This window comes from Drosophila virilis, chromosome 5 (genome assembly GCF_030788295.1).
Source record: "Drosophila virilis strain 15010-1051.87 chromosome 5, Dvir_AGI_RSII-ME, whole genome shotgun sequence".
NCBI classification, from domain to species: domain Eukaryota; kingdom Metazoa; phylum Arthropoda; class Insecta; order Diptera; family Drosophilidae; genus Drosophila; species Drosophila virilis.
The window spans coordinates 21617983-21643984 of record NC_091547.1 but is presented as its reverse complement, the minus strand read 5'-3'; the positions used below and the strand labels follow the sequence as shown (position 1 = coordinate 21643984).

The 26002-nt window shown below is 35.2% G+C and overlaps 2 protein-coding genes, 1 long non-coding RNA gene and 3 other non-coding genes across 10 annotated transcripts in view; 3 read left to right on the top strand and 3 right to left on the bottom strand.

Moving 5' to 3' along the window:
- Nucleotides 1-26002, bottom strand: part of EcR (Ecdysone receptor) — a 125325-nt gene that overhangs the window by 74857 nt on the left and 24466 nt on the right. The gene's annotated exons all lie outside the window — the stretch shown is intronic.
- On the top strand, nt 345-2516 carry LOC6625804 (uncharacterized). The gene is made up of 4 exons (XM_002049152.4): nt 345-558; nt 724-1389; nt 2090-2375; nt 2435-2516. Exons 1-3 carry the CDS (start codon nt 450-452, stop codon nt 2098-2100), a joined length of 786 nt encoding a protein of 261 aa, XP_002049188.1. The 5' UTR covers nt 345-449; the 3' UTR covers nt 2101-2375; nt 2435-2516.
- LOC116651308 (uncharacterized) lies at nt 540-4257 on the bottom strand. The gene is made up of 2 exons (XR_004304322.2): nt 2799-4257; nt 540-2752 (listed from the first exon to the last, which is right to left on the bottom strand). It is a non-coding gene; the product is annotated as an uncharacterized lncRNA (long non-coding RNA).
- Nucleotides 9784-9856, top strand: TRNAR-ACG (transfer RNA arginine (anticodon ACG)). The gene has a single exon. It is a non-coding gene; the product is annotated as a tRNA-Arg (tRNA).
- Nucleotides 10127-10199, bottom strand: TRNAK-CUU (transfer RNA lysine (anticodon CUU)). The gene has a single exon. It is a non-coding gene; the product is annotated as a tRNA-Lys (tRNA).
- LOC6625807 (5S ribosomal RNA) lies at nt 23773-23891 on the top strand. The gene has a single exon (XR_048959.1). It is a non-coding gene; the product is annotated as a 5S ribosomal RNA (ribosomal RNA).

The window sequence follows — 26002 nt, the reverse complement described above, 5'->3', positions numbered from 1 at the left end:
GGAGTTGAGGGGGTCTCAGACAACTTTCTGTCATAATTCACAAAGAATAAGTAAATTAGCGAGTCAAGCCATAAATTAGCTTTGCTGACAAAGCCAAAGGAGTGGGTGAGAACGTAAGGGTCAGAGGTTAAAAAGGAAAGGGGCGATAAATATGGGAAAACTTAAAACAACTTAAGATTAAATAAAGAGATGTGCACTTATTTTATATACATATCTTTCGTTTTTCACCCATTTTTCGCATGCGGAAGTGAATTCATCACAAAAAAACTATGAAATTTCTTCAAATTTAAACAAAGTAATATATGAAACTAGGCAAAATTGTTCTTACAGTAGACCTTGGCTTTTAAAATTTAGTACAAAATTCAAAAAATCACAACCAATATTCCAATAAACTAAACAAAATTCTCGCAAACCATTTTAGAAGGTTCCAACCGAAGATCATTGGCAAAATGAAGGGCTTTGCAAATTGGACAATCAGTTTGGGCCTGGCTCTCATTATTTGGCTTGTCTTTTACTATTCACAACTGTTAGGGGGCAAAGAGGATGAACAGCTCATAGGTGAGTCGAAACACGAATTGGGATCAGGGCAGGCGTTGTTAGATGACATACATATCGTATATAGGAAAAATGATCTTTACATATTATAAACTGTAATTTCACACGATACACAAGAGGAAAAGACAAGCATTTTATTCAATATGGATACTAATAATCATACATTAGATAATGAACTGCAGGATCCATTTACGGAAAGCTGCAAGACCAGCTCGGTTGATGTATATCTGCATTTCTTTTGGATCTTTGCATGCATCTATGCGCTATCGAAATTCACGGAGCTATCGGAACGCTATTTGAGCGCCAAAATTGCCTCCAAGGAGCGCAGCTGCGATATGCGTGTCCTTAACGAGGAATGGGAGAAGACATTGAAGCTCTATGAGCTGGATAAAAAGCAATTGGACGCACAGCTACAGGCGTTGCGCGAAAAGAACTGCGGCCTGGAGCAGTCGATGCGAGATTTACGCGATTGCAATCTGCATTTGATCAGTGAGAACTTCATGCGCACCGTGCTGCAGGATCAGCAGATTCAGGGCTTGGCCCAGCGTGTACAGGATCAACAGCCGCCAAATATTTATATTACCAATCGTCACATCCATTTGACACGACAGGTCTTCCTCAACGAGGGACTGATCGATATCGATGTCAATCTGCGCAACGCTGGCGGCCAAGAGCTCAAATCTCCAGAGCAATCCTTAAATGTCTGGGTGCAGTATCTGAAGATGCGTAAATGTTATATGGGTCCCATTGCCGATCCCAAATTGGTGCTAAATGGCGGTCCGGATCGTATGATGCCCATTGTTATGACTACCGAGCAGTTGGCCAAATTGCAGGGTATGTTACAACTGCAACATTTCAGAGGGCATAAGAGTTATGTTATATAGAATCGTTATTATGTTATATTGCGTAGAAACACATGGAAGGAACTTTCTATATATCAAAGTGGAGGCATGTAGATAAGTCGTAGCTCAGTAAGGATCTAGCTCCCTTCATAAGCCTGTCTGTCTGTCTGTCTGTCTGTCTGTCCGATCTGACCGATTTCGATTTAAGTTTACTTCTTTTTCTATATCTCCCAGCTTTAAGAATACGGGTTTACATATATCGATTTTAGTCATAGTATTACGCGTACATTTTCGGTATCTCGTACCTTTTACATTATATCGATATATATCGATTTTGAGAAACAGTTTTAAACATAACTCGTGAATGACGAAAGCTACTTACAAACATTTCAAATATGCATGATGCGTACGCATGATATCCAAATCTCATCGCAGTTTCGTAATATCGATAAATATCGATTATGAGATAAGATTTTTTAAGCATAGCTTGAAAATTTTTAAAAGCTTGTATGCATAGAATACACAGATGAATACTGTTTGGATACATTTTCCTCTTCTCACACACATTCACAAATAGTCATGGACTTTGGCATGGATTGCTCGAAAATTAATTTCTTGTAGCAACAACTTTTATCTAACATATTTTAACTAAACGTATTCCCATTTGTATTTTCTGTATAAATATTTTTCAGGCATGATCTAATACCGGTTTGAGATAGTTCTGTTCGTTTATTGGCATTCCGTGAGGGAGCCAGAGAGGGAGGGAGAATGCATGCACAAGATAACCATAAAAAAACTATCGAAAATCGAATGAAAAAAAATGTTTATTTCCGAAGTTGTCCCGGAAGAGAGGAGTTTTGTGTTGTTGCAAATATGTAAAAAGCAGCATGTTTGCAACAGTTATTCATTTCATGTTACCAAAGAAATCTTTGGAGCAAAACTTAGTTGATTACTAGCATTTCGTATGACAGCAAAAAGGTAAGTCGACGTCTAGGCAAACGTACTGCTCCAGCCAACTAACACAGGCATTCTTCCAGGGTATTATCCAAGCAAAAAGAACAAAAAAAAAAAACCAAAAACTGGTCATTCGAAATGCTAGTAAAATGGGAACTTTCGGGAGTGCACGGCAAATAAATAGTTGGCATATCAAATGCATCTATATGTTCAATATTTATGTGTGTCGTCGTATTCTATATATTTATTACACAATGTGTGAATTTACAGTATTTTAACTGGTATCTTATGTAAAACTTATGGGAAATACAGAATTAAACGTCATTAAATTATATGTAAAGCAATTCTCTTTGCCTTCAACAGCCTTGCACCAGATTTCCAGCGTTTGCTTAAGCCTATAACTGATTGCGAATTATAAGCGAATTGGTTGTTTTCATTTAATAATACTTTGCTTCCTTATTGGTTTGGCCAATCCCACGTTCGAACGAATATTGGTATGTGGTACTTAAAAATTTAGTGATCGAAATGTATTCATCCAAATTTCTAATTTAGTTTCAATACAGTTTCCAAAAACTTTTCGTAAAATTTGACTGTAAATTCACAGCTAAGAATGAGGCAATTTTTCCCCATTGAAAATGGGAAAAGAGTATACAAGCTTTAGAAACCAAGGCTGAGAACGCTTTAAAAATTGTTGCTTTGAAATTGGGTTTGAACTTGCATGACTACAATTCATGGTTCAAACCTTGATTCGTCACAGACATTATTGCTTTCCTTTCAAATGTTTTTGTAATGAGCCGGGCTTTAAATGAATTCAATCTAAGTAGGTTTTAGGCTTGGTAAGAGTTCAATTTGTATCTTTATATAGTTATCTTTTATCTAATGGAAAAGCCAAGTGGAAGAAAATTTGAATACGACTTCGGCAAATGTTTCAAATTGCTTTTAAATGACTTTTTATAAAGTCGATTGCCCGAAAGTATTGTTGTCTGCCGAGCTCATTAGGCTTACTTGCCGCAATCAGCGCTAATCGATGGGCCTGCCACATGGACACCAAAGAAATGGAAAATAAAAAATCAAAAAAAAAAAAAGAAAAAAAAACCGTAATAAAAAGCTCCAAAAATGTTGCAGTAAATACAATGGAAGTGCATTTAAATGGCAATAAATCTAAATTAACAAAAAGTGACAATAAAAAACAAATATGCAAAAAATTGCCGCTTTGCCAGACGGGCAAATGACCCAGAAAAGAAAAGAAAACAAAAAAAGTAAAAAAGAAATGAAATACAATAAAATCAAATGAAAAGTGAAATACAGTTTAAAGAGAGCGCACAGACAGATGCAAAGAGCAGCAAAAACAAACATGGCGACTGTCAATATGTGCAAATGAAATGCACTGAAAAAAAAAAGAGTGTGAAAAGGCAACGGCAAGTGGGATGGCGGTGGGGGGGCTAGCTAGCTGTTAACCTTGAGCCGGCGACTGATTACAAAATTGCAGCGATAACTGCCAGTGACCCCAGCGGCATTAAGTGAGAACAGCTTGGAGCAAGACGAGAGAGAGCGAGCGTGCGAGAGAGAGAGAGCGAGAGCGAGAGCGAGAGAGTGAGACTGTGATAAGTCAGCGTAAAACGTCATCGCTGATTTCCTGGCCCAGCCAGATGTTGTCACTCTATTACCGCCGAACTCTAAGCAAAAAGAAACATTTTGTGCTTTACGATTTCATCGGAAATTCTACAAAACGTTATTTGCTTTGCGCACTTTTTGTGACATTTCCTTTTCACATTTACTTTTAAGGATTTTTTTTGTGTTTTGACATTTTGCATAAAAGAACGAAATATCGATTTCCGTTCAAAACTTGCAAATTTTTAGCAAAAAGAATTCTTCAAATAACGAACTGTTTCCAAGATCTCGCATGTATATAATTTGTAATATTGTCATTAATATTTATTTGTTTGTGTTTATTTATAAGTATTATTAAATATTATATTAATTTTTAAATAATTAAAATAAAAATTTAAAACATTTATAAAATTATATTTGTTATTTGTTATTTATTTTAATTTTTATTTGGTTTTCTTTTAATTTTTCTCTTATTTTTAATTTATTTTTATTTTTTGCTTGTTTTATATATTTTTAATGTTTATTTTTTATTTATTTAATTTTCATTATTAGCCTATTTTGAACAGTTTTTCAAGAAATGATTTGTTTTACTTCTTCTTCTTGATCTAGTCATATGGTAAAAATCTTTTTAAGTTCCGATTTAGATTCATTTGATGTTATTCATTTATTTTCCATTTCAATATTGCGCTTATTTTTGTATTTCCATTAAGAGCTGAGCTTCTTATGGTTTCTGCGTTTACCCACACTAGTTCAAACGGTCCTCCAACGTTTTAGCACATTTTTATATACCATTATAAACTACACTGCGCACAATTTCTGGGTCAGGGCTGGGAATGTCAACAACATGTTTCGATTTAACGCCCGCATGTTCTTACCAAGTGCTGCGCTACGTATTTTTAATTGTTTTGCGACATTGTTGACGCCCGCTCTAGACCACCCACCGCCCAACACATCCCCCATACCCCTCCCCCTCCCCCCACACTTCTCGACGGCCCTTACATAAAGCTGTGGCTATTGTGACGCAGTCTCTTGGATTGTTTTTCATAAGCTCTGCGCAAATATCAATTGCATGCACAATTTCTATTATTGATAGAGACAACAAACCGCATCCCCCCCCCCCCCCCCCCCTCATTAGACCACGCCCACAACAGACTTATACAGTATTACGCACTTTTGCTGCACAGCAATATGCATATTATTTGCATAGATAATTTGTTTACCTCACCCGAAAAATCTCAAATTTCCCAGCTGCGTAATGTTCGCCATTAACACATATACATGCATACATATATATATATATAGAGCGTATGCATATATAGAGCGAGAATAGAACAGAACTGCGAGATATCTAATCGTTAATTGGCACACTAACCCCAAACAAATGGGCAATGGGCGGGTGTTTGCCATTGGCCCCATTTGACTGACTGATAAAAATAGTTTATCAAGGTTATTTGCCAAAAACAACAACAACAACAACAACAATTATAAAGTAAAAAAAAAAGAAAAGCAGGCAAAAAACGAAAGCGAAATCGAAAGCATGTGGGTGCCCCATACAATGGACGTATACAAACCGAGCCGTACCTAACCGAAAACCATAGAAATGAGGGAGTCGCTAGGCGAAGTAGAAATACTCTTTTAACAAAAGATGCCAAAGTAGAGAGCCTCTTTCGTCGCAAAATCTCGAGTACACTTTTGATCTATATATCATAAACATAAATATATAAACATATTATGATAATCTTAGCGGTATCGTTCGAAGCACAAACTCGATCCTTTCTTCGATAAAACTCCAACACGATCTCCTTTCATTTGTTTAGTTATATCGATACATAGAGAAATTAACAAAAAGTTCTTGAATAATTATCGATTTTATGCATATATTGAATTAATTGTTGTTATTTGTAATTATATCCGAAAAGTCATCATAGCTATGCGATACAACGATTCGACCTATTCGACTTCTATATATATATATATCAGTATATAGGGTATATATATAGCGAGTTGCATTGAAATATATATAGATATATATTTGACTTTGGAAAAGTCTTAATTAACTCCCACAAAAACCTACCCGAAATTCTCTCCCGCCATGTGTCACATAATTCGCAACAAGTCCGTAATACCCCACGACAAAGGGCATAAAAAAAACAGCAAAAGCAACACCGAAACCGCAACACGAGGAGTAATTGAAAACGACCTTGAGATAATGGCCTCATTTATGCAGATATTTGTGTGTTTGTGCATGTTTGAGTGAAATTCTTGAAGCTCCACGTTTGCTTAGCTGCCAAATGAACCAGGAACCGGGTGTACAACAATTGGAATTAGCTATTCAAATGTTAACAATAGACACAACAATTGAATAACAACAACAAAATAGGCCAAGCCGTATGTATACAAAATAATATGTTTACAGTTGCATTTATCAAATGCTTAGCGGAAATAAAATATGCTTAGCTAGAAGTCATAAGAATTGAGATTTGATCTAACTGCATAAGATACTTAGATACAACTACAAGATACTTGGGCAAGGCAGTGCAATTTTTGTTGTGAATTCTTGCAAAATCTGTTGGAATTTTTATGAAAAGTTTTTTGATAAATATAAAAAACTAATTCCTGTAAGCTATCGTAATTCAAACTATTTTATTCATACATTTTATAACAACTTTGAACTTTTATTTTATTGCTTTATAGTCTCCAAATACTTAAAGAAAGAATTTCTGCAACTTTTCTCTACCTGGACAAATTTTTCAAAAAAAAAAAAAGTTTGAAATAATAAAAATAAACAAAAAACTTTGATATATTATAGAATATTTCGAAGTTCTATTATATACAATATTTAAGATTTTTATGTTCTTTTTTTATATTTCAGAATTATTTTGTATTCTTTTAAATAATATATATTAATATTTAATGTAATATATTATAATGTATAATATTTCAGAATCTATATTTTTCTGGAAATTTAAAAAAAAATAATATACTTAAAATAATTATAACATTGCAAACTTCGTCAAAACGTTTATTAGAACTTTGGTTTTATTTATTTTTGAACTCCAAATTCTTAAAAAGACAATTTCTGTTCCATTTGATTTCTCTGAGAATTTCCACAGCATTAAAAATATATTAATCTGATAAAAAGCACATATTTATTGAGTCATAAAGCAGTCACATTTAACTCTTGTCAGTAAGAAGAGTAAAAGCAAAGGGAAAGAGACGCTAATCAAATTCTGTGCCAAAACGAGTTTTCAATTTTCGATAATAAACATCGATACAGCAGATAAATAAGTAAAAAGTGCGCCTGTAATTTGTGAATTTTGCACAGAATTGAGACTCATAAATCAGCATTGACAAACGGGCAACATAAAAACTCAATCAACAGTTTCTGAAATACAAAAATTCAACGGTTGCAGCAAGTTCAACAACATCGCAATGCCAAATTCCATGGAATATCTAAACAGCTGACGGATTCTCATGCGTCACATGACAAAAAAACGAAAAAGAAAAAAATACGAAGCGCTGCACATTGAACTCAAATTTCGCATAGACATAAAAAAAGGTTATATAAAAATCAAAATATTCTGAAAATAATTAAACGATGACGACGATAATAAAACAAGACCAAATAAGCAGCTTAGGCAAGGAAATAGGAAAAGAATATAAATATCGCGTCAGCTACAAATATGATGCTAGTGAGTACCCTAAATGATATACCCTGCATATGCATATCCTATTTATCCTTAACAATCCTTTTTTATCATTTTCTATAGCACGCATACTCGAAAGGTCCTATGCCCTGGATAGAATCCAGTGGATGCCCTTATGCCATATACCCAATGCGCGGGATAATATTGAGGTTTTAAGGGTCTATACCTTATGTCATATTTCCTATTGTAAGGATTATAGCCTAAGCTCCATACCTTGTGCTACACACCCTGTCGTATACTCTATGCACCAGATAGCATATGTCCTACGCTTTATGCCATAAATGGCCTATGCCGCAAATACCTAAATACCATATACTATATGCTCTATAATTTAGCCTATGCCCGCCCCCCTGTGCCCAGAATACCCTATGTCGTAAACCTTATACCCAATACCCAATGCTCTATACCATATACCCTATGCTCCATGCCTTATGCAAACTAGACATTGCCCTATGACCTGGATACTCTGGATGGAGAGTATGGCCTCTTTTATGCCCAACTCCAAATACCTTATACCCCACCTACAGCTTATACTCTATATTAATATATGCTATTTTATACGTCCTTGACCCAATACCTTGTACTTTCCAACTATTCCTGCATACATTCCATATCCTATATCATTATTCCTACTGCTACACCAATTCAACATCCACAACATTTTTCACTTTTTTTCTAGACACCGCCATCAATCAAGCTCAGGTTTTGGCGAAATACCCCAGCAAATGCTGCCCAATATATAGGGTATTTACCAGTCATTTGTGTTTATGGGTCAATGTGCTATTTGAGGCTGACTTGAGTATTTAGCCACATGATAAAATAAAGAAAAAAAAGTATATATATATATATATATAGAAATATGTGTTCGATTGTCGAGCGTTGACACCTTCGCCGAAGCAGACAAGTTTCTAAACAATACATAACCTCACACAGTTCATTCACAGCCGGATAACAGATGCGAACCGGGCCCGATTAGGCAGATAAGGGCCTCAAAGATATGCCCCAGAGTCCAAAGAAACGGTGTCGCAATGACAGAAACACAAAAGTGAAAAGCCAGAACAGTAAGAACAGCAACAACGACAACGCGGCCAAACGAATTGTTTGTTTACCCAAAAATTAGGGTCAGGGCTAGAGGCAATGACGACAGAGGCAGGCAGACGGGCCAGAGGGACGCCAGAGACGGATAATATTTGGTTGCTTTCTTATCCGCCGTCTGGAGCTTGCCATTGTCTATGTGTGTGTGTGTGTGTGTGCGTGCATGTGTTTGTGTGTCACGCGAAAGCGAAAATATTTTGTGAATACAAATTGAGATATTCAACTGGCAAACTCTTGTCCACAGTCCCCACACACCCCCGCTGTGCAGTTAGCCAGCGCACTCACAAAGTCTGTTCATGACTCTCATTCTAATTTCATTTAAATATTGCCCCCAAGCTCAAATACGCTCGCCCCCTCTCGTTCGCACTCGCTACCCTTCGCAAACTCGTTCGCACTCTTTTTGTAGCTGTCTCTGTCTTGCGCCAGACATAACATTTGCCGCAGCCGAAACTCACCAAAAAAAAAAATACATACATATATAAATATTGCAGCCCGCCGGCCATTTTGTATTTCTTTATTTTTTTTTTTTGGCAATTTCATTTTTGCCATTGTTCTGCTGTTGTTGTTGTTGTTGTTTTTGCTGCTGCTGTTGACGTGCTGTCTGTTGCCTCTCGCGCCTTCGCTTTGACGCCCCCATCGTCAGCTTGCACGCCCCCTGCCTGCCAGCCTGCCTGCCTGCCTGTCTGCCCACACACCCAGCAAAGTTGATCAAGTCAAATTCGAATGTCGTCGTCGCCATCGGCTTTTTCTTGTACATATTTTTGTTCGCTGAAGCACAAAAACGTGTCGTTGTCAATTTTGTTGCTGTTCTTTTTGTTGTTGTTGCCATTTTTGTGTTTGATTCGCGCACATATTTGTAATTCTCTTCTGCTTTGTCAGTCTTCAACATTTTATTTATTGTTTTACAATATTTTTTTTGTTTTTGAGGTTTTATTAACAAAGTACGCTTTGAAAAATTTTTTGAAAAATAAAAATAGTTCTTGATAATTAATTATCAATTCTTTCCTGACTATCGCATCGGTCCTGTGGCGCAATGGATAACGCGTCTGACTACGGATCAGAAGATTCCAGGTTCGACTCCTGGCAGGATCGGCAGATTTTTTCTACATTTTTTTGTGGAAATCATGTTTAAAGTCTATCCAGTTCCCCATAATTCTAGACTTTCAGTTTACATAACATATGATTATTATATTTAGTTTTTAATTAATTAAATTCAAGAAGATTCTTTTAATTCTTTTATTAATTCTTAATTCTTTTAAATGTTACTGCAAAAATATACTTCTAGGGACAAATTAGTAGTTATAAATGAATTGTCGAAATTTATAAATATTAAAAAAAGTAAAAGTATAAAAAGTATACTTTCGCCCAACGTGGGGCTCGAACCCACGACCCTGAGATTAAGAGTCTCATGCTCTACCGACTGAGCTAGCCGGGCACTTGGCCAATCGATGGCCAAAACGTAATTTGTGCGCAGTTCGAAAATGATTTACACAACTAACAAATAGAGAAAAGAATATAGCAAACAATTTCGGCAGAAGGGAAACTGCTCGAGACAACTGAATAAACAAGCTGAGAAAGCGAAAAAAAAATCAAATAAAAAGGCGCCCACGCAACTGCTTGAGGGGTAGCAGTTCAATTCAGACCACATTGCGTATGCGTAATTTAGTGTACTATAATGTGTGTGTGAGTGTGAGTGTGTTTTTTTCAGGTCAAACTAATTAGCAGCCCAACAATTGATTTCACGTCGCTGATTACCTGACTGCCAGCCCCCTGCCCTTCGACCCAGCCCTCTCACTATCGCTTGATTAGCGAAATGTAGCCCCATTGTGTAGTCAGTTATCTACAAGTGCCTGTTAATCACAACTAACACCAATCTACGAGTCTGCCCCCCCTGCTCTCAACCACTTCATCCCCACTCACAATGCATTACATTGTAGTTGCATTTCCATTGCACTGTTCCCATATGCTTTAATCAGTTTTGCCTGGTTTTATAATTTCATTGTGCATTTCATGCATACACAAACACGCGCCTGCCGCCATTCATTGTTCGCCTCTCGCTCGCACGCCCGCTATTCGCAAAGAAACTACAAAGCAGAAACAACAACAACAACAACAACAACAGCGACAGCAGCAGCAACAACAACAACTATTCATAGATTTCTATTTCATTTCACCCTGACCCACCGCAATAGTTTTCATGTGTACCCCTTTTCTCAGTCGACGCCGACGGCGACAGCGACGCCGACTGCAGCCACTAAAACAGCAACAGCAACAACAACAACAACAACAACAACAACAGCAAATGCCAACTATTTATGGCGAATTTTATTTTTGTTGCGGCTTTCTTTCGTGAGTTTTTGTGTATGTGTGCCTCTGTGTGTGTGTGTGTGTGTGTGTGTGTAGTTGTGCTGTCTGTGCGTGTATTTTGCTGCTCTTGATTTAGTTTATTATTACACATTGGCTTGAGGTTTTTTTTTACAGGGCATTCATGAAAATATCATTACATTCGCGGTTTAATTATATTTTTTTTTCAATCATTTTATATTTAACAAATGACAAATTCATGTGCAATTTTTTAAATTTAATATTTAGCATTGGTTTGAACTACTTATTTATTTTGTTTAAATAAATTTAAATTTTTTATTTTTATATATTTTTTTGACAAATTAAACGTGCTTTGTGACACATTAATCAGCAGTTGATTTAGTTTATTCCCAGGCATTGCTTTACTTTTTTTAAAGGGTATTCAACTAACTTCTTCGTTGAATTAATATATTTAATTTTTAAATAATAATATAAAATATATATTTATATTTATTTTTAATGCGAAAAAAGTTTTTTATGAATAACATATTCATCTGCAGTTAGTATAGCCGATTATCAGGCTTGAGCTTTTACAGGGTAATAATAAAAAAATGATTATTATATTATGTATATAATTTTAAATATATTTTGAAACGTTTTTTATTATTTTTTATTACATGTTGCAGTGTATTTTGCGTTTTATAAGTCTTTGCACTGAGCTTTTACAGAGTTTTAATGAAAAAATCATTATTTTGTCTAATTATTATTATACTTTTCTTAAAAGTACAATAAAATTGTATTATTGATTATTTTTATTATTATTTGTTATTTTTTAATAAAAGAAAAATTTCTTTGTATTTTTATAGGATATTTAAAGGACATCATTTACTTTAGAAGATAACTAAAAAGAGTATATGTACGAGTATGAAAGAGTATATATAGTATGTAATTCAGAGATTATTTTTATGAAGCTATTTCTTTTTTTTTTTTTACTTTCGAGCTCGAGCCTGATTAAAAGCTATTAATTTACAGGGTATTTAGGTTGCGGTGTAGCCATTTTATAAAAGTAGTTTCCTATTTATTTTCTTTTTATTTTTGGCAAATAATTTCTGTCTGCGGTTCATTGAGTTTCAGTTGCGATAAAGCGACGTCGGCGCCGCTTGCCACGCACTTTTTTACGCACACAACACACACACATACACACACACACACGCACAGAACAACAGCATTTACAACAACAACAACAACAATAACACGGCTTCGCAAGTGCTAAAATTTTATGCAGACAGCTGCGTGTGTATTGCGTGTCGGTGTGCGTGTGTGTGTGTGTGTGCGTGTGTGTACGCTGCGTATGACGACGTGTGACTCATAACGCATACGCCGCATTGTCTGCGACGCACACACACACACACACACACACACGTAATGGACGACAATCAATGAATTTGCCTAGCATAAAGCGTATCGCATTGCAAACTAAACAAAAGTGCGTAAAATATACGAGCATGTGTTTTGTTTTTATTTTTCATTTGAATGCCAGAAAAAAATTAAAAAACAATTATTAAAAGTCAAGTAAGAAATAAAGATAGAAAGTTTTGAAGATTGAATACACTTGTAGACATTCAAAAATGTATCTTTATGCAGCCGCAGATTAAATACCCTTGCAGAGACGTGATACAAAAGCCAAAGCTGAAATACGCTTTAATGCGTTCACAGGCAAAAAGGAAATGCAAAATCAATTCTAAAGAAATGCAATTTCTCAAAATAATAAGAAAATAAACATATTTAAATGTGATATAAATAAAGTTGCACTTTTGCCATATTTACAGAAGCAAAAACTCTATAAATAAATAAGCTTTTAATTAATTTTATATTTACATACATTTCATTTAAATGAAACTTTTACAGCCACCGACTCAGGTCTGCCAACAAATGTAAATAGCTTTTGGTCGCAAATGCAAACAAACAAATTAAATATAGATCTGTCGAAGGAATAACTATCTAACATATACAAATTTATATATGCATAAATATATCTGTGTAATAAATTCCTGTGTAACATTACATACAAATCTATCAACATATAAATGTATATGTATGTGGGCATAAATTGCTATAAATATATATATACAGCATATAGAGTCCAGTATATATATACGAATATATATATAAATCTGTAGACAGCTGTGTAACATATATACAGTATCTAAGAAATATCTACCTGTATAACATGTTTATCTAAATATACATACAAAGCTTTATATAGTTTTTTATCTGTAGAATAAATAATATATACATATGTGTACTCAATTCCTGTAAAGTCCTACGTAATCTATACACAGAATCTGTAGAGTATATAGCTATATATACTACTATACATACATATAAATATCGAGCAAATATCTGTGCACACATAGATACATCCGTTAAAATATATGCCTGTGCCGCATGTGCATATAGAATATACAGGTGCATATTCTACAGATCTACATATAATTCGTATATATATGCCACAGTAATAAATATGTACATGTAACACATTTATGCACATATCGTTTTTGTTTATATAAACAAATTCATTTGCTATACTTTTATTTTGATTTTCTTTGACTTTCTCAAGCTCCCGCGCCAGATTATTCATTTCACATTTCATTTATATATTTTCATTTTTTGTTGTATTTTTCGTGTGCCTTTGTTCTGACACTTTGTGTGTGTGTGTGTGTGTGTGTGTGTGTGTTGTGATTTGAAATGCTTTGTTCGAATTTCGCACACATTATACCTGTGCATATGTGCATATGTATCTGTATCTGTATCTGTAGCTGTAGCTGTATCTGTGAGTACGTATCTGTTAGGCACACATGCAGTTTGCTTTTTATTGCTGTTGTTTTTTCGTGCGTTTTGCTTATTTTTTGCTTTTTTGTCCATTTTAGGTACATATTATCAGAATTTACTGCGTCTTAGGTTCATTGTTTTTTGCACGCCGAAAAAAACGTAATGCAAAAAAAAAAATCCCCTTTAAAAAGTATTTGCAATATAGCCAAAATTTCTGTTTATTCACGAGGCATATAATATAAATGATACCAAAGAAACGCTTGAAAAAGGCACTCGAATAATATGCATAATATATTTTATTATACTGAAATACAAACATTTTCCGATGACTGTATCTGTTATATATATTATAAAGAATATCTTTATTCATAGAATTAGAGTTATGGGCACAAGAAATTTGTCCAATTTTAGTTCTTAATAATTATTTGTTATACCTAACCTGCGCTAAATAGCTGTCTTTTCTTTTGTGATCATTTTTTGTTTCTATCTTAAATGCATTTTACAACACTTTTGCATTGTAACAGTACTTAAAACTCTCTTCAACATCTTTTTCTCTCGCCCAAACTGAATCTTCTTTAAATTCTGCTCACACTCAAAAGCTGCTTGCTGCGTAAGTCAAGCATTTGCTCTCTCGAGAGCGTAAGATTGATGATAAAAAAGAAGCAGCAGCAACTACTGCTAAATAGCCTTACAAATGCAGTGCCTTTTTCTGCAGTTTTTTTATTTGATTCAATACATCTGTCATGTTTTCTTTCTTGCTTTCGCTTACCTATTCGACACACAAACAGTTCAAATACTTTGCGAGTGCATTGCCTCGCATTATTTAGCTATTAATCATCCATAGTACACCTATCTAAACCAGCGGCTAGGACCATAAAACATCAATCAAATGAAAAACAAACAAATCGTCGCCGCACCCCCCCGGGGCCCAACATCTCCTGGTTATGCTTTTAATTAATGGCCTTTGTTTTGTATATTTCTGTTTGTGCTAAAACTTTTACTATATCTATACCTCACACACATATGTGAATAAATGTGTGTGTATATAGGTATTTATTATGGTTATATTCGCGTATATTCGTACATTCAAATATATATATATATATATATATATATATATATATTCGTTGCACTCGGTTGCGCCATTTGTTGAGATAAGCGTCGACGTTTCGAGCTCTTAAATTCATTTCAATTTGAAAGCGAGAGTACATAATGAATGTTTACTAAGTACGAATATGTGTGTCTATATATGTGCACACATGTAGGAACAGTCGGTGTATGCGTATTTGCCACTGCAATATCTATATGTACATATACATACGCCGTATTACTGGGCTTCTAGTTGAAATACTTTTTCAAGCTCTTAGTCATATATGGCATTACGAAGCGATTTCGCATGCTCGCCAAATGCCTGACAGTGTATGCACATAGTATATTGTGTTAGTTGATTTTAGATTTATCAGGCATTGTCCCCAAAACGCAGAGTAGATGATAATTATGGATATTAGCGTGTGTTACGTGCCAAGGCAATAACCCGCTGCAGGTTGGGCAGATAGAAAAAATTCAACAGTTTCTATGAAATCAAATCAAAGAAAACGTTTAAGAATATTGCGAAAAAGAGAATTCAAAAAAATGTTAACTTTGAAAGTGACCAAACTCTGGAAAAGTATTTTTCTTATCTAACATTTTTCTACTAAACCAGTTAACATCAGTTAGTTGTTGTTTTTAAATCCACCCACTCGATCGGAATATGGGTGAATTACTATCTGACTTAGATAAATACTTGTCCACAGCAAAGTCTGGCAACGAGTACTATAAATAGTTCTAATCTAAGCGAAACTATTGCCGACTAATATAAAACAAGTAAAAGTAGGCAACATTTTCAACTTCAACAAACTAAAACTATAAATCGCAGCTCTATCGCAATCCCAAATCGCTCAACCTCTCTCCCCTCTCTCTCTCTCTCTCTCTCTCTCTCTCTCTCTCTGTCACTCTCTCTCTTTCCCTCTCTCTCACCATCTCTCTCCATTCCTGTCAGCTGTAAGATGAGCTCATCGTTTGTGTTATTAATGTGCCAGATGAATACCCATTCATTGATAAATATCCGCACCTAGGCAATTAGCTGGGCTGACCGAAAGACAAAAAGAGCGTGAAAAACGAAAGAAATTTCAATTTATTTTTAGTGTATGGCATTTTAACTTGTTTTTCGTGGCTTTCTGGCAGCCATTTTTGATGACGCGCGCTGCCGCCGCATGACAAACTGTCAGACGAATTGCACACACACACGCACACACAGACACACACACACACACAGATACAGATACATATGCACAGCTGCAGATACAGCTACAAATACATGAGCACGTGTTGTTGATCGGTCGCTTTGCTGCCCGAAATTCATATTGTGTATATGTGTTAATGGGTCTCTGACCTGATTTAATAATAATAAATAACTTGACGGGCCCGTGTGTGCGTGCGTGTGTGTGTGTGTGCAATAAATACGAGGCAAATAAATATAAGTGTACATGAGAGCGAGCCTTATAAATGCATAAACATTTTGTTTAAAAAGAAAAAAAAATGCAACTGCAATCGACACAAAATGCGCTCAATTTAATGTTTATTCCATTATTTTTATGATTTTAAGAAAAAACGTGTTTTTAACAATCGTTTAAATTTACAAACGATTTTTTATCGTTTCCACAAATTTGTGGGTATTTTAATGCACAACAAACGTAAAAGATTTCATTTTCAAGTATTTCTTGTTTCGATTTTCCCGCATTCCCAGGCATATCTAAGTGAAAAATATTCCATTTTCAAGTGTTTCTTGTTTCAATTTCAATGCCAGTCCTATCAAGAAAATGTTTTTTAAATAAAACTTATTTTATTTACTTCATTTTCTTCACATTTCAGCGAAGCCCAAGCAAATCTTCCCAGGCGCCAATTTCTAATACACATGTTTTTTATATTTAAAGCCTTTCAGACGTTTTTCATTCCATTCTCACTTTATTCCAAATTGAATTTCAACTTAAAATTCTCAGAATAAAACGATTGAAAAGACAGCTTAATATGTCTAAAGTTTGCTTAAAAATAGCAATTGTTTTGTGAAATTAAGAGATTAAGAGATTGACGACATATAAAAATTAAAAAAAAAATAAGGAAATTAAAAAATAGGAAATATATTTCCAATAATAGACTTCAGGCATTATAAACAATTTAAATGCCAACGAAAATATAATCTTTTTTCAAAAAATCCAAAACTTTTGGCACATTTTGAAAACAAAAGACGAACAAATATGATTATATTTTTTTTTTACAATTTATGAGTTGTTTAAACAAATGAGTGGCAAGCACACATTAGATCACAGAAAATGTGCAAGCTTTCAGCGAAAATATTTGTACAATTAAGAAAGCCAAAAAAATGTTCCAAAAATGTTGCCAAACAATTAAATACAAACAAAATGCGCTGACAATATTTCTTATCAATAAAAACAAAAAAGAGAGAGCGTAAGAAATTAATAAAAAAACAAAACAAATTTCTTATTCAAGGCAAAGTTTTAGAGTACAGGTTTACCTATTGCTGGGGTATATCAGACCACTTCAGCATAGACGACGCTTCCGGAATGTAAAAAAAATATATTAATTAAATACTTTTAAAATAATTTAATTTAAGTCAAAAAAGTAGAACCAAGGATTCAAGTTCGGTTCGTGAACCTATCTCGAAACCCGTTCCCACGTTTCTTCAAATTTTATTTTATTTTAAATTTAATTTTTCCTTATCTGGATACTTCTTTTTTAGTTTGTTAACATTTAACTTTGGTAGTTTTTTTTTAGGAGTTTCATTTAATTTCTAAGCTTTTTGTATTGATACTCCTATTGAGAACTGCATTTCAAAACGGTTCGGTGCCAGTTCCGTTTCCGGAATTGCCACGCCCGCATATCGCAGCAGCCAAACGTAGCATAGTTCAATATACCCCACGCGTCAATGGCAAAAATCGCGTACGAAAAAAAAACATTGCAAAAAAAAAACAAAAAAATATGCGAAAAAAAATTATCAACAGCGTCTGTTTATATTTTGGCGTTCCCGAGCGAGCAGCGTGTCCGTGTATATGTGTGTGTGTGTGTGTGTGTGTGTGTGTGAGGGCGTGTGATAGTGTGCGCTGTGTGTGTGTGAGAGATGAGGCTGTGTGTGTGACCTTGAAAACGGTTGCTTTGTTGTTGGCACATTTTGGAAATTATCGCGCGTGTTTTGCTGTGTGCGTGTGCGTGTGCGTGTGTGTGTGTGTGTGATTCTGACTGTATTGATGAAATGAAAGTCGCTGCTGCTGCGGCGGTTGTTGTTGTTTTTGGCGTTGACAAAATGCAGGCAGCTTAAATTGAAATGCGCTCGCAATTATCGCCGTCCGCCATGAAATTAATTATCTTTTTACAGAGATGTACGATAAACATTTGCGCCATATAAAAAGCCAAAGTTCGCTGTATTAATTCAAGGCCAAGTGCAAAATAATATACATACATAAATACATGTATGTGTGTGTGTGTGTGCATGTATGACAACAAGTGAGAATAAAAATACAACGCAAACAGCGAAAGCGCAACTGAAACACGTAAAACAACAACAACAACCAACAAAAAAAAAAGCAAATTAACAGCAATAACAACAACAACAAGTAGAAGAACAACAACAGTTGTTGCAGTCAGAGTCAAGAAGCAGAGCAGAAGCATTGAGAGAGCGTGGGAGTGAGCGAGCAAGAGAGAACGCGAGAGAGCCAGTGTGGAAGAGGGACAGGTAGCGAGCTTGTGAGAACCGTAATATTTATAGAAATAATACTGTGCATTTATTTTTATAATCAAAATGTAAATAGACAGACAGAGCATAAATATTTCAATTCATCAATGAGCCAAAGATATTTCAGATTATTTACGTACATACAAAATAAATGTTGAGAAATGCGTTTAGAATGTGCGAAATGTTTATCCAAATGTTAAGGAAAACAATATTTTACAAGTGCACAAGTTTTTATTATGCTAGCACATACGGACTAGCGTCTTCTTCTGCTGGTTCAAACCGCAAACTTTGTGCTTAGCAAAGAATCATATGAAATGCAAATTTTTAATTATTTTCGCAAGCGACTTCTCTCGATGGTTCAAAGTCTTGGACAACTGTTTATTATTATTATTAGAATTGAATTACGAATTTTTTGAGCCAGCGATTTCACGCTCAATAGTTCGACGCTCAGACAGCCAAGCTGCGCAGTCTCAAGGCGTCATGCATTTCTATAATATTTTTGTATATCTAGATATAATATATCTAATAAAAGTGATTCTTCCAAAGGCAATTTCCCGTTTCCTCTCTAATTGGCCTTCGTTACAGAACAAATTTCAATTAAAAAGCTAGACAATTGTAAACTCAGGAAAAGTCGAAAAAACACTCCTTTCTACAGATGATTAGTTGATTCATAAACTTTTACATTAAATGAGGGCCAATAATAATAATAATAATAATACAATAATAATATTGTGTGTTAAAATTAAGTGCTTAAACAACTTCTATAATTTGAATTGAACGTTTCAGAAATCGTATTATCGTAATAGGGCCAGACTTGCGACATAGTGTAAAATTCCTGATGATATTATAAATATTTGCAGGAATTTTCCCTGGTCACGCTCTATTTGTATTGCTTAACGGGACTTTGAAGTGTTGGGCTTCTCATTAATGCGAATCAAATGCTGGCAAAAAGTGTCAATCAAACGGACACACAAAGCTCCCTCGGGGCGGGCTTACGGCAAAATAACCCAAATGCAAATTGAACTGTCACAAAATCCCCTAGCAGCAAGAAGAAGAGCAACGGCTACAACAACAACAACAACTAAATGAAACCAGAAACAACTGTGTATGCTGCATTAATCCTGTGTGCTAAGGGCGCAATGGGGCAAGCAACTGAACAGCATTTGTGGCACGTAGCTCACGTACATATTTGGTCTAAAATACCTTCACAAATAGGGCTAACAGCTAACGTGGGCGTGGCTCTGGCATATTTTATTCGATTCTAAAAAGAGCAGCAACAACAGCAACAACATGATCATCATCGTTGTGATAATGATGTTGCTTGCAAAAAATTCACATGAATTTCAAGGACAAACTCAAAACTCTGCACATTTTGGGCTCAGCTCTGAGTTTGGGTTTTGTTTTTGCTTCTCGTTTTTTTTTTTTTTTTTTCTTTTTCATTTTGCAGGAATTAATTGTGCGGGTTCTCTGCACGTCACGCACACAGGCAAACGGCTGCACTTAATGCGCGCATGTGTGCAGTTATATTTAGTGCTACATATACATACATACATGCACATACATATGTGTGTGTGTGTGTGCTTCGATATGCTGTTCAAAACAGGAAAGCGAAAACCCGCCACAGCGTCAGCTTCTCGTGTGTGCGCTTTGTGCTAATGGCATTTGGCCTATTTATGCTTCCACGTATTCCATACTCACACACTCACACACACACACACACACACGCACACACAGTTCTTGGTGGGATATTAGGTAACGTTTGTGCTACGCTTTCGCTACGGGGTTTCAAATTTGTTTTTGAACCCTTCAACTGACGCAGGGTAACTTTTCAATTTTTTCCTCTTCTTCATTTTTTTTTTTTTTTCAATTCATTTTCTGAGTCGTTCGTTTCTGCAGTTGAAAGTTAATTAGGTTACAAGCGCAGTGGGTTAACAGGGTGTTTCGTTTCGAGCTGCTAATTGGAAGCATTTGAATACTCCAGCCTCCCTCAGTTCGCCTTGGATTCAACTAGACTATATCTTCAATATCTTTCAATAAACATGACGTTAATTTCTTTACATATAACGGTTCACTTGTATTATAGTTCAATTGCCCTTTGACTGACTTTTAGTCATAAAAGTAATGAAATATTATAATATAATATAATATTATTCTAAAATTATCTATAACATTTTCTCATATCTTTCTTAAAAGTTCATATGCTTGACGAACTTAAAAATTTCAAGTTTAATGTGTTTTTACTCGAAGGAGCAAGCATATTTTCAATTTTATATACTCTCTATTGTTTATCAGTGCTATTCAGGATTAAGCGACAAAAGTATTTATGGATTTTATGCAATTCTAATTCTAATACGATCTTATCTAAATTATCTGAGCAACAGCTGGCAATTCCAATAGACCTCACAGAACACCCTGTATTTATGTACTCCAAAAACCAATTTGCAAAACGCAACGAAATGTGTTGCGCTTCTCTCTACCCATTTAATGCACACATACATATACATATGCATATGTTTATATATGCATACATATGTACTGCATAGCCAGGTCTCATGTGTATGTATGTTTTCAAGATCAAGGTCAAGCCATATACCAAAGCCTATGTACGCAGCAGAACACAAAAAAAAAACAGAGAGACCAAGAGGAAGAGAGGGAGAGAAGAAACGCAAACATGTGCCGGCACATAAACAATGGTACGCTTATTTCTGGCCTCTGGTCTCTTGGTTCTTGGTCCGAGCTATACATACGTACATATGTACATGCACACACATTTACATGTACGCATGTATGCATGTATGCATTCATGTATGCATGTATGCATGCATGTATGCATGTATGTATATGCGAACAACCCCTTTTTGCAGACCATTTGACACACTAAAGCCAGCCGCAAATGATAATGAAGCTCATGATGATGATCATGATGATGATCATGATGATGTTGATGATGATCAAGTATTTTGGACAATGGGCAGACAAGTGTACCTGCTAAGAAGAAGATAAGCAAAAGTGCACGACAAAAAGAAAAAGCAGCTGCTGTCGTGAGACCTTGAACAAAGTCCAGACAACAACAAAAACAAACGCAGCGACAAATTTTTGCAAGAGATCGGTTGTTTTTTTTTTTTATTTTTTTTTGGTTTTTTTTGGTTTATTTTTTTGTTTTTGGTCAAGCAGCAAATTCTAAGGCACACATAATCAGGAAATGCAAGCCACAAACAACAAGATGAAACCAGTTCTTATATGGAAAGACCTCTGCGAGACCCAGACCCAGACTCAGGCCCAGACAGCGGGAGAGGGTGCTGCAGGGCGCTGCGGGGACTGCGGCGTGTGTTATCATGTTTCAGGCACATGATTGAAATTGAAATTCATCGCTGAAAACCTTGAAGAAAAAAAAAAAACACAAAAAAAAAACTTTTAACTTTAGTTTTGCGTGTCCTGCACAGATTAAGGCACTGTCGCTCTTCTTCTTCTTCTTCTAGTCCGTTTTGCTCTTTCGTTTCGTTTTCTGGGTTCGGTTCTGGATTCTGTTTCTTGAGCCTTTGGGCTCGGCCGTCTAGACATTTGGTACGCACCTAATTGCAGTCATTGCTCAATCGAAGCCCATCGATTTCATGCGTTACGAGGGTATACGTTTTTTTTTATAGGGTATCAAAGTTTGTCATAAGCTATGTAACGCCTAGTAGGCGTCAGTATCGAGGATTTGAGTTAAGAAAAATGAGTTAGAATCGGTAAAATACAAGCTTAAAAATGAAATGAAAACAAGATAATATTAATATCTGAATATATTAATATAAAGCTTTATAGAACGAATCGGTCATATCAGCAAACGCAAATCTAAATCATATAGATCTGGGATAAATCAGTCGAAATGTAGTTTGCATGGAAACTATTTTTCCACATATACTACTTTATATACTACTTTATATATATACATATACTACTTTATATATCATATAGCTCTATAAGCTGAAACGGTTCAAAAATGTGTTTCTATAAGGAACACATTTCGATGCTCAGATATTTGCCCCAACCCATAATTTGGCTGCAAGTGTATTTAATGTTCGGCATGGCCTTCTATCAATATTCCTTTTGTTTTTTTCGTCGATTGGGTTTCTCTGGAAAGCGCCTGCAGGAAGGCGAATTTATGCTAATTTGAGTGCTCTTGAAATCTGAGGCAGCTAACTGAGCCAAGTTCTTTCTTATGCAATTAACAGTTAAACAGGGTTTGGCATACGATATTATATAAGTGTCTGCTTACCTAGAAAACTGCACTTAAATTAGATACACATTTAAATAAACAGACGTCTTGACTTACCTAAAACGAGAAAGAGTTACAAAATGGGTTAGTTATATACACAAACAGGTTTTACAATATGGGTTAGTTAAATAGAGTTACATATATACGTACATTTAATTAGGCATATATGTACAGTGAAAGCTTTATTAAGGAACAGATCTTTTGGACGAGCGGCTCTTTAGCTTGCCCATATTATGGACTCTTACTCAAACTCTCGATTTTATTGGCACAAATTCTATTCCCGGAACCGTTAAATAACTTCTCTAACTCTGACACATAGTGCATTTAATATATTAAATTGCTGTAAAAAATAATTATTCTCAAAATGTCCCAAGCTACCAAAAAGTTGTTCATTCAAGAACCTGCATTTGGACCGATTGTTTCTACGGCATTTTTATCTGAACCATCCAGATCTGATTACTTTATAGCTGCCATACTTATTGAGTACATACATATGTATGCATGTATTGTCTGCATCAAGGAGACGGACTTAAGCAAAGTTTTAATGCAAAGCCTTAACTTGTCAAATAATTATTTATTCAATTACGACGGTTCGAAACCCTAAACTTCATGCTCGAGATGGCCACTTCGCTGCTCAAGCGACCCTTTGCATGTTTCATTCGCAAAATGAAATATTCATTTCCGAATTCCAGATACAACTTAACAAAAAGAGAGGTCGGGAAGCATATATTCAATACATGCCGGTGTTTCCCAACACTGTCATAAGAATTTACAATCCATTACTCCTGAGCTCCAGATACATATTCTCGCTTTAGTCACTCGTCTATCGCCAACGACCATACCACGCTGAATACATCGGTTCTCGTCCGATCACCGAAATTAAGCAGCGTCGGGCGCGGTTAGTACTTAGATGGGGGACCGCTTGGGAACACCGCGTGTTGTTGGCATTCTTTTTCTTAAAATAGGTCAACTTACATATCTTTTTTATAATAATAACTCGATTTAATAATAATTAGCCCAAAGTATTAATCTTTTACTTAACTTGTTCGTTTAGTAAACTATTTTCCTGGTTTCAAAGATTTTGATACGCTAAACCCCTTTAAAAGTGTGCAAAAGGGGTAAAATATGTTGAGAGCCAGAAGAAAGCATAGCCGAACCCATATAATACATATATTCTAGATCAGCATAGCCAGTTAATGTCCGTATGCCCGTCTCTCCCTCCGTCTCTCCCTCCGTCTCCCCCTCCGTCTCTTCCTCCGTCTATTTCTATGAGAACTTGTCTAAAAGCTATCGTCAAACTTTAAAAATTTGCATAGATCCGTCTTTCTGCTGCAGTCAGTGCGTATTTCATACCGTCCGGATCCGACTACTATATCTATATAGCATTCATATGAACGTTTCGTTAAAAAGTAGATTCTGTTAAGGAATCTTTTTGATTTTAAGCTGAATTGACTTAGGTTAAGATATAGAGGTTACTAAGCTTCTCATGTTATATCACAATATCAAACAACTATATCATATAGCTGCCATAGGAAAGATCGGCAGATCATTCAGCATTTTTAAGCTCCACTATTCTCACATATCTGCAAGTGGAAAAGGGAACTGTTCGACGTACAGAAGATATCCTTACTTTCTAGTTTTTATCTAATTTTCCAGCGCTTTGAATTATCTCTTTAATCGTGTCTAATTTCGATATTCCTGTTGTCTTCTGTTGTGTCTACGCTCATTATTCTCGTGATTCTTGGATTCATTATTTGTGTTGCCAATTTTTATGTATTTATTTCGCAGTTTGTTCAATTGACATTCTTTCAGCTTTTGTCTGCAAAGTTTCGTATTCATTATAGATTTGATTTTCTGCTCCAGCATATTGCATTTTATTTAACTTTTCCATTTCTTCTTGCAACTCATGTCAACTTTTTGCCGACTTTTTCCAGCATTTGCTTGTGTTTTCTTAACATTTCGTTTCTTTGGGGCGCATCTGTGTTGTGAACTGCGACGACCTTGCGGCTGTCATTAGCATAAGATTAATGAGGCACACACCGACTCATAAGATGCACTGAAGCTGACCCAAGCACACACATAAATAAACCAATTACGAATGCCAGACGGACCGGACCCTACTTTATAAATAAATACAAAATATATATATATATATATATATATTTTTACAAATGCATAACTCAGAGGGAAAATTGCGAAAACGCAATCGAATGAAAATGTCAAGAAAATGTGCGTGAAATTTTCATGTTTGGTTCCTTCGGGTGCGATTTATGGGTTTTGCAGACATTGCGCATACGCCACATTGAACAGGCAGCAGGCGAAGACCAATTGCCAGTGAAATTGCAAAAATATAAAAATATGTATAAACAACAGACGATAAAGGAAGTCTCACTAAGGCAAGACGAAGTTTGAATACTCTTTCAGCTGTATAAGAAAAAGCATTTAATGCAAATCAAATTGCGTTCTTCTTTCTTATACAACATTTAAATCCAGTGTTGATCAACATTTATGTACAATCAACAGACGACAAAAAAAGGTTTGTCTAATGCATGTCAATAAATTTGATATCCTTGCAGTTGCATTATTCAAAAATGCTCATAATAAATCATGCAATTCTTAAATCAATAATAATCAATTAAACGAATCTTAAGTTTGAAAAGCTATTCAATAAAACTCACCAAGTCAAAATCTGTTTGTTCTTTTACATTCATTTTGCTCAAGAATAAACAACTTTAAAATAGTATTTAGCCACAAGATATTAAGAATTTGCATTAGTTTAACCCATATTTGTTAGCCCGCATTTTGCATGTGAATATATTTACTTGTTACAATATTTTCAGTGCAACGGGCATTTGGAATTAAATAGAATTATAGAAAAGCGAAATAGAAATTAAAGAAATAAAAAAACAAAAATTGGAAAAAAAATCGAAATAAAATAACCAAGCAGACCTTTTACCCTAGTCTTTATGGGCAGCATGTTTGTTTGATTTGAACCAGCGACTACACTGCGTGCAGTTCTATTCTATGCACCTGTCACATAGTTAGCCAAGCATTTAAA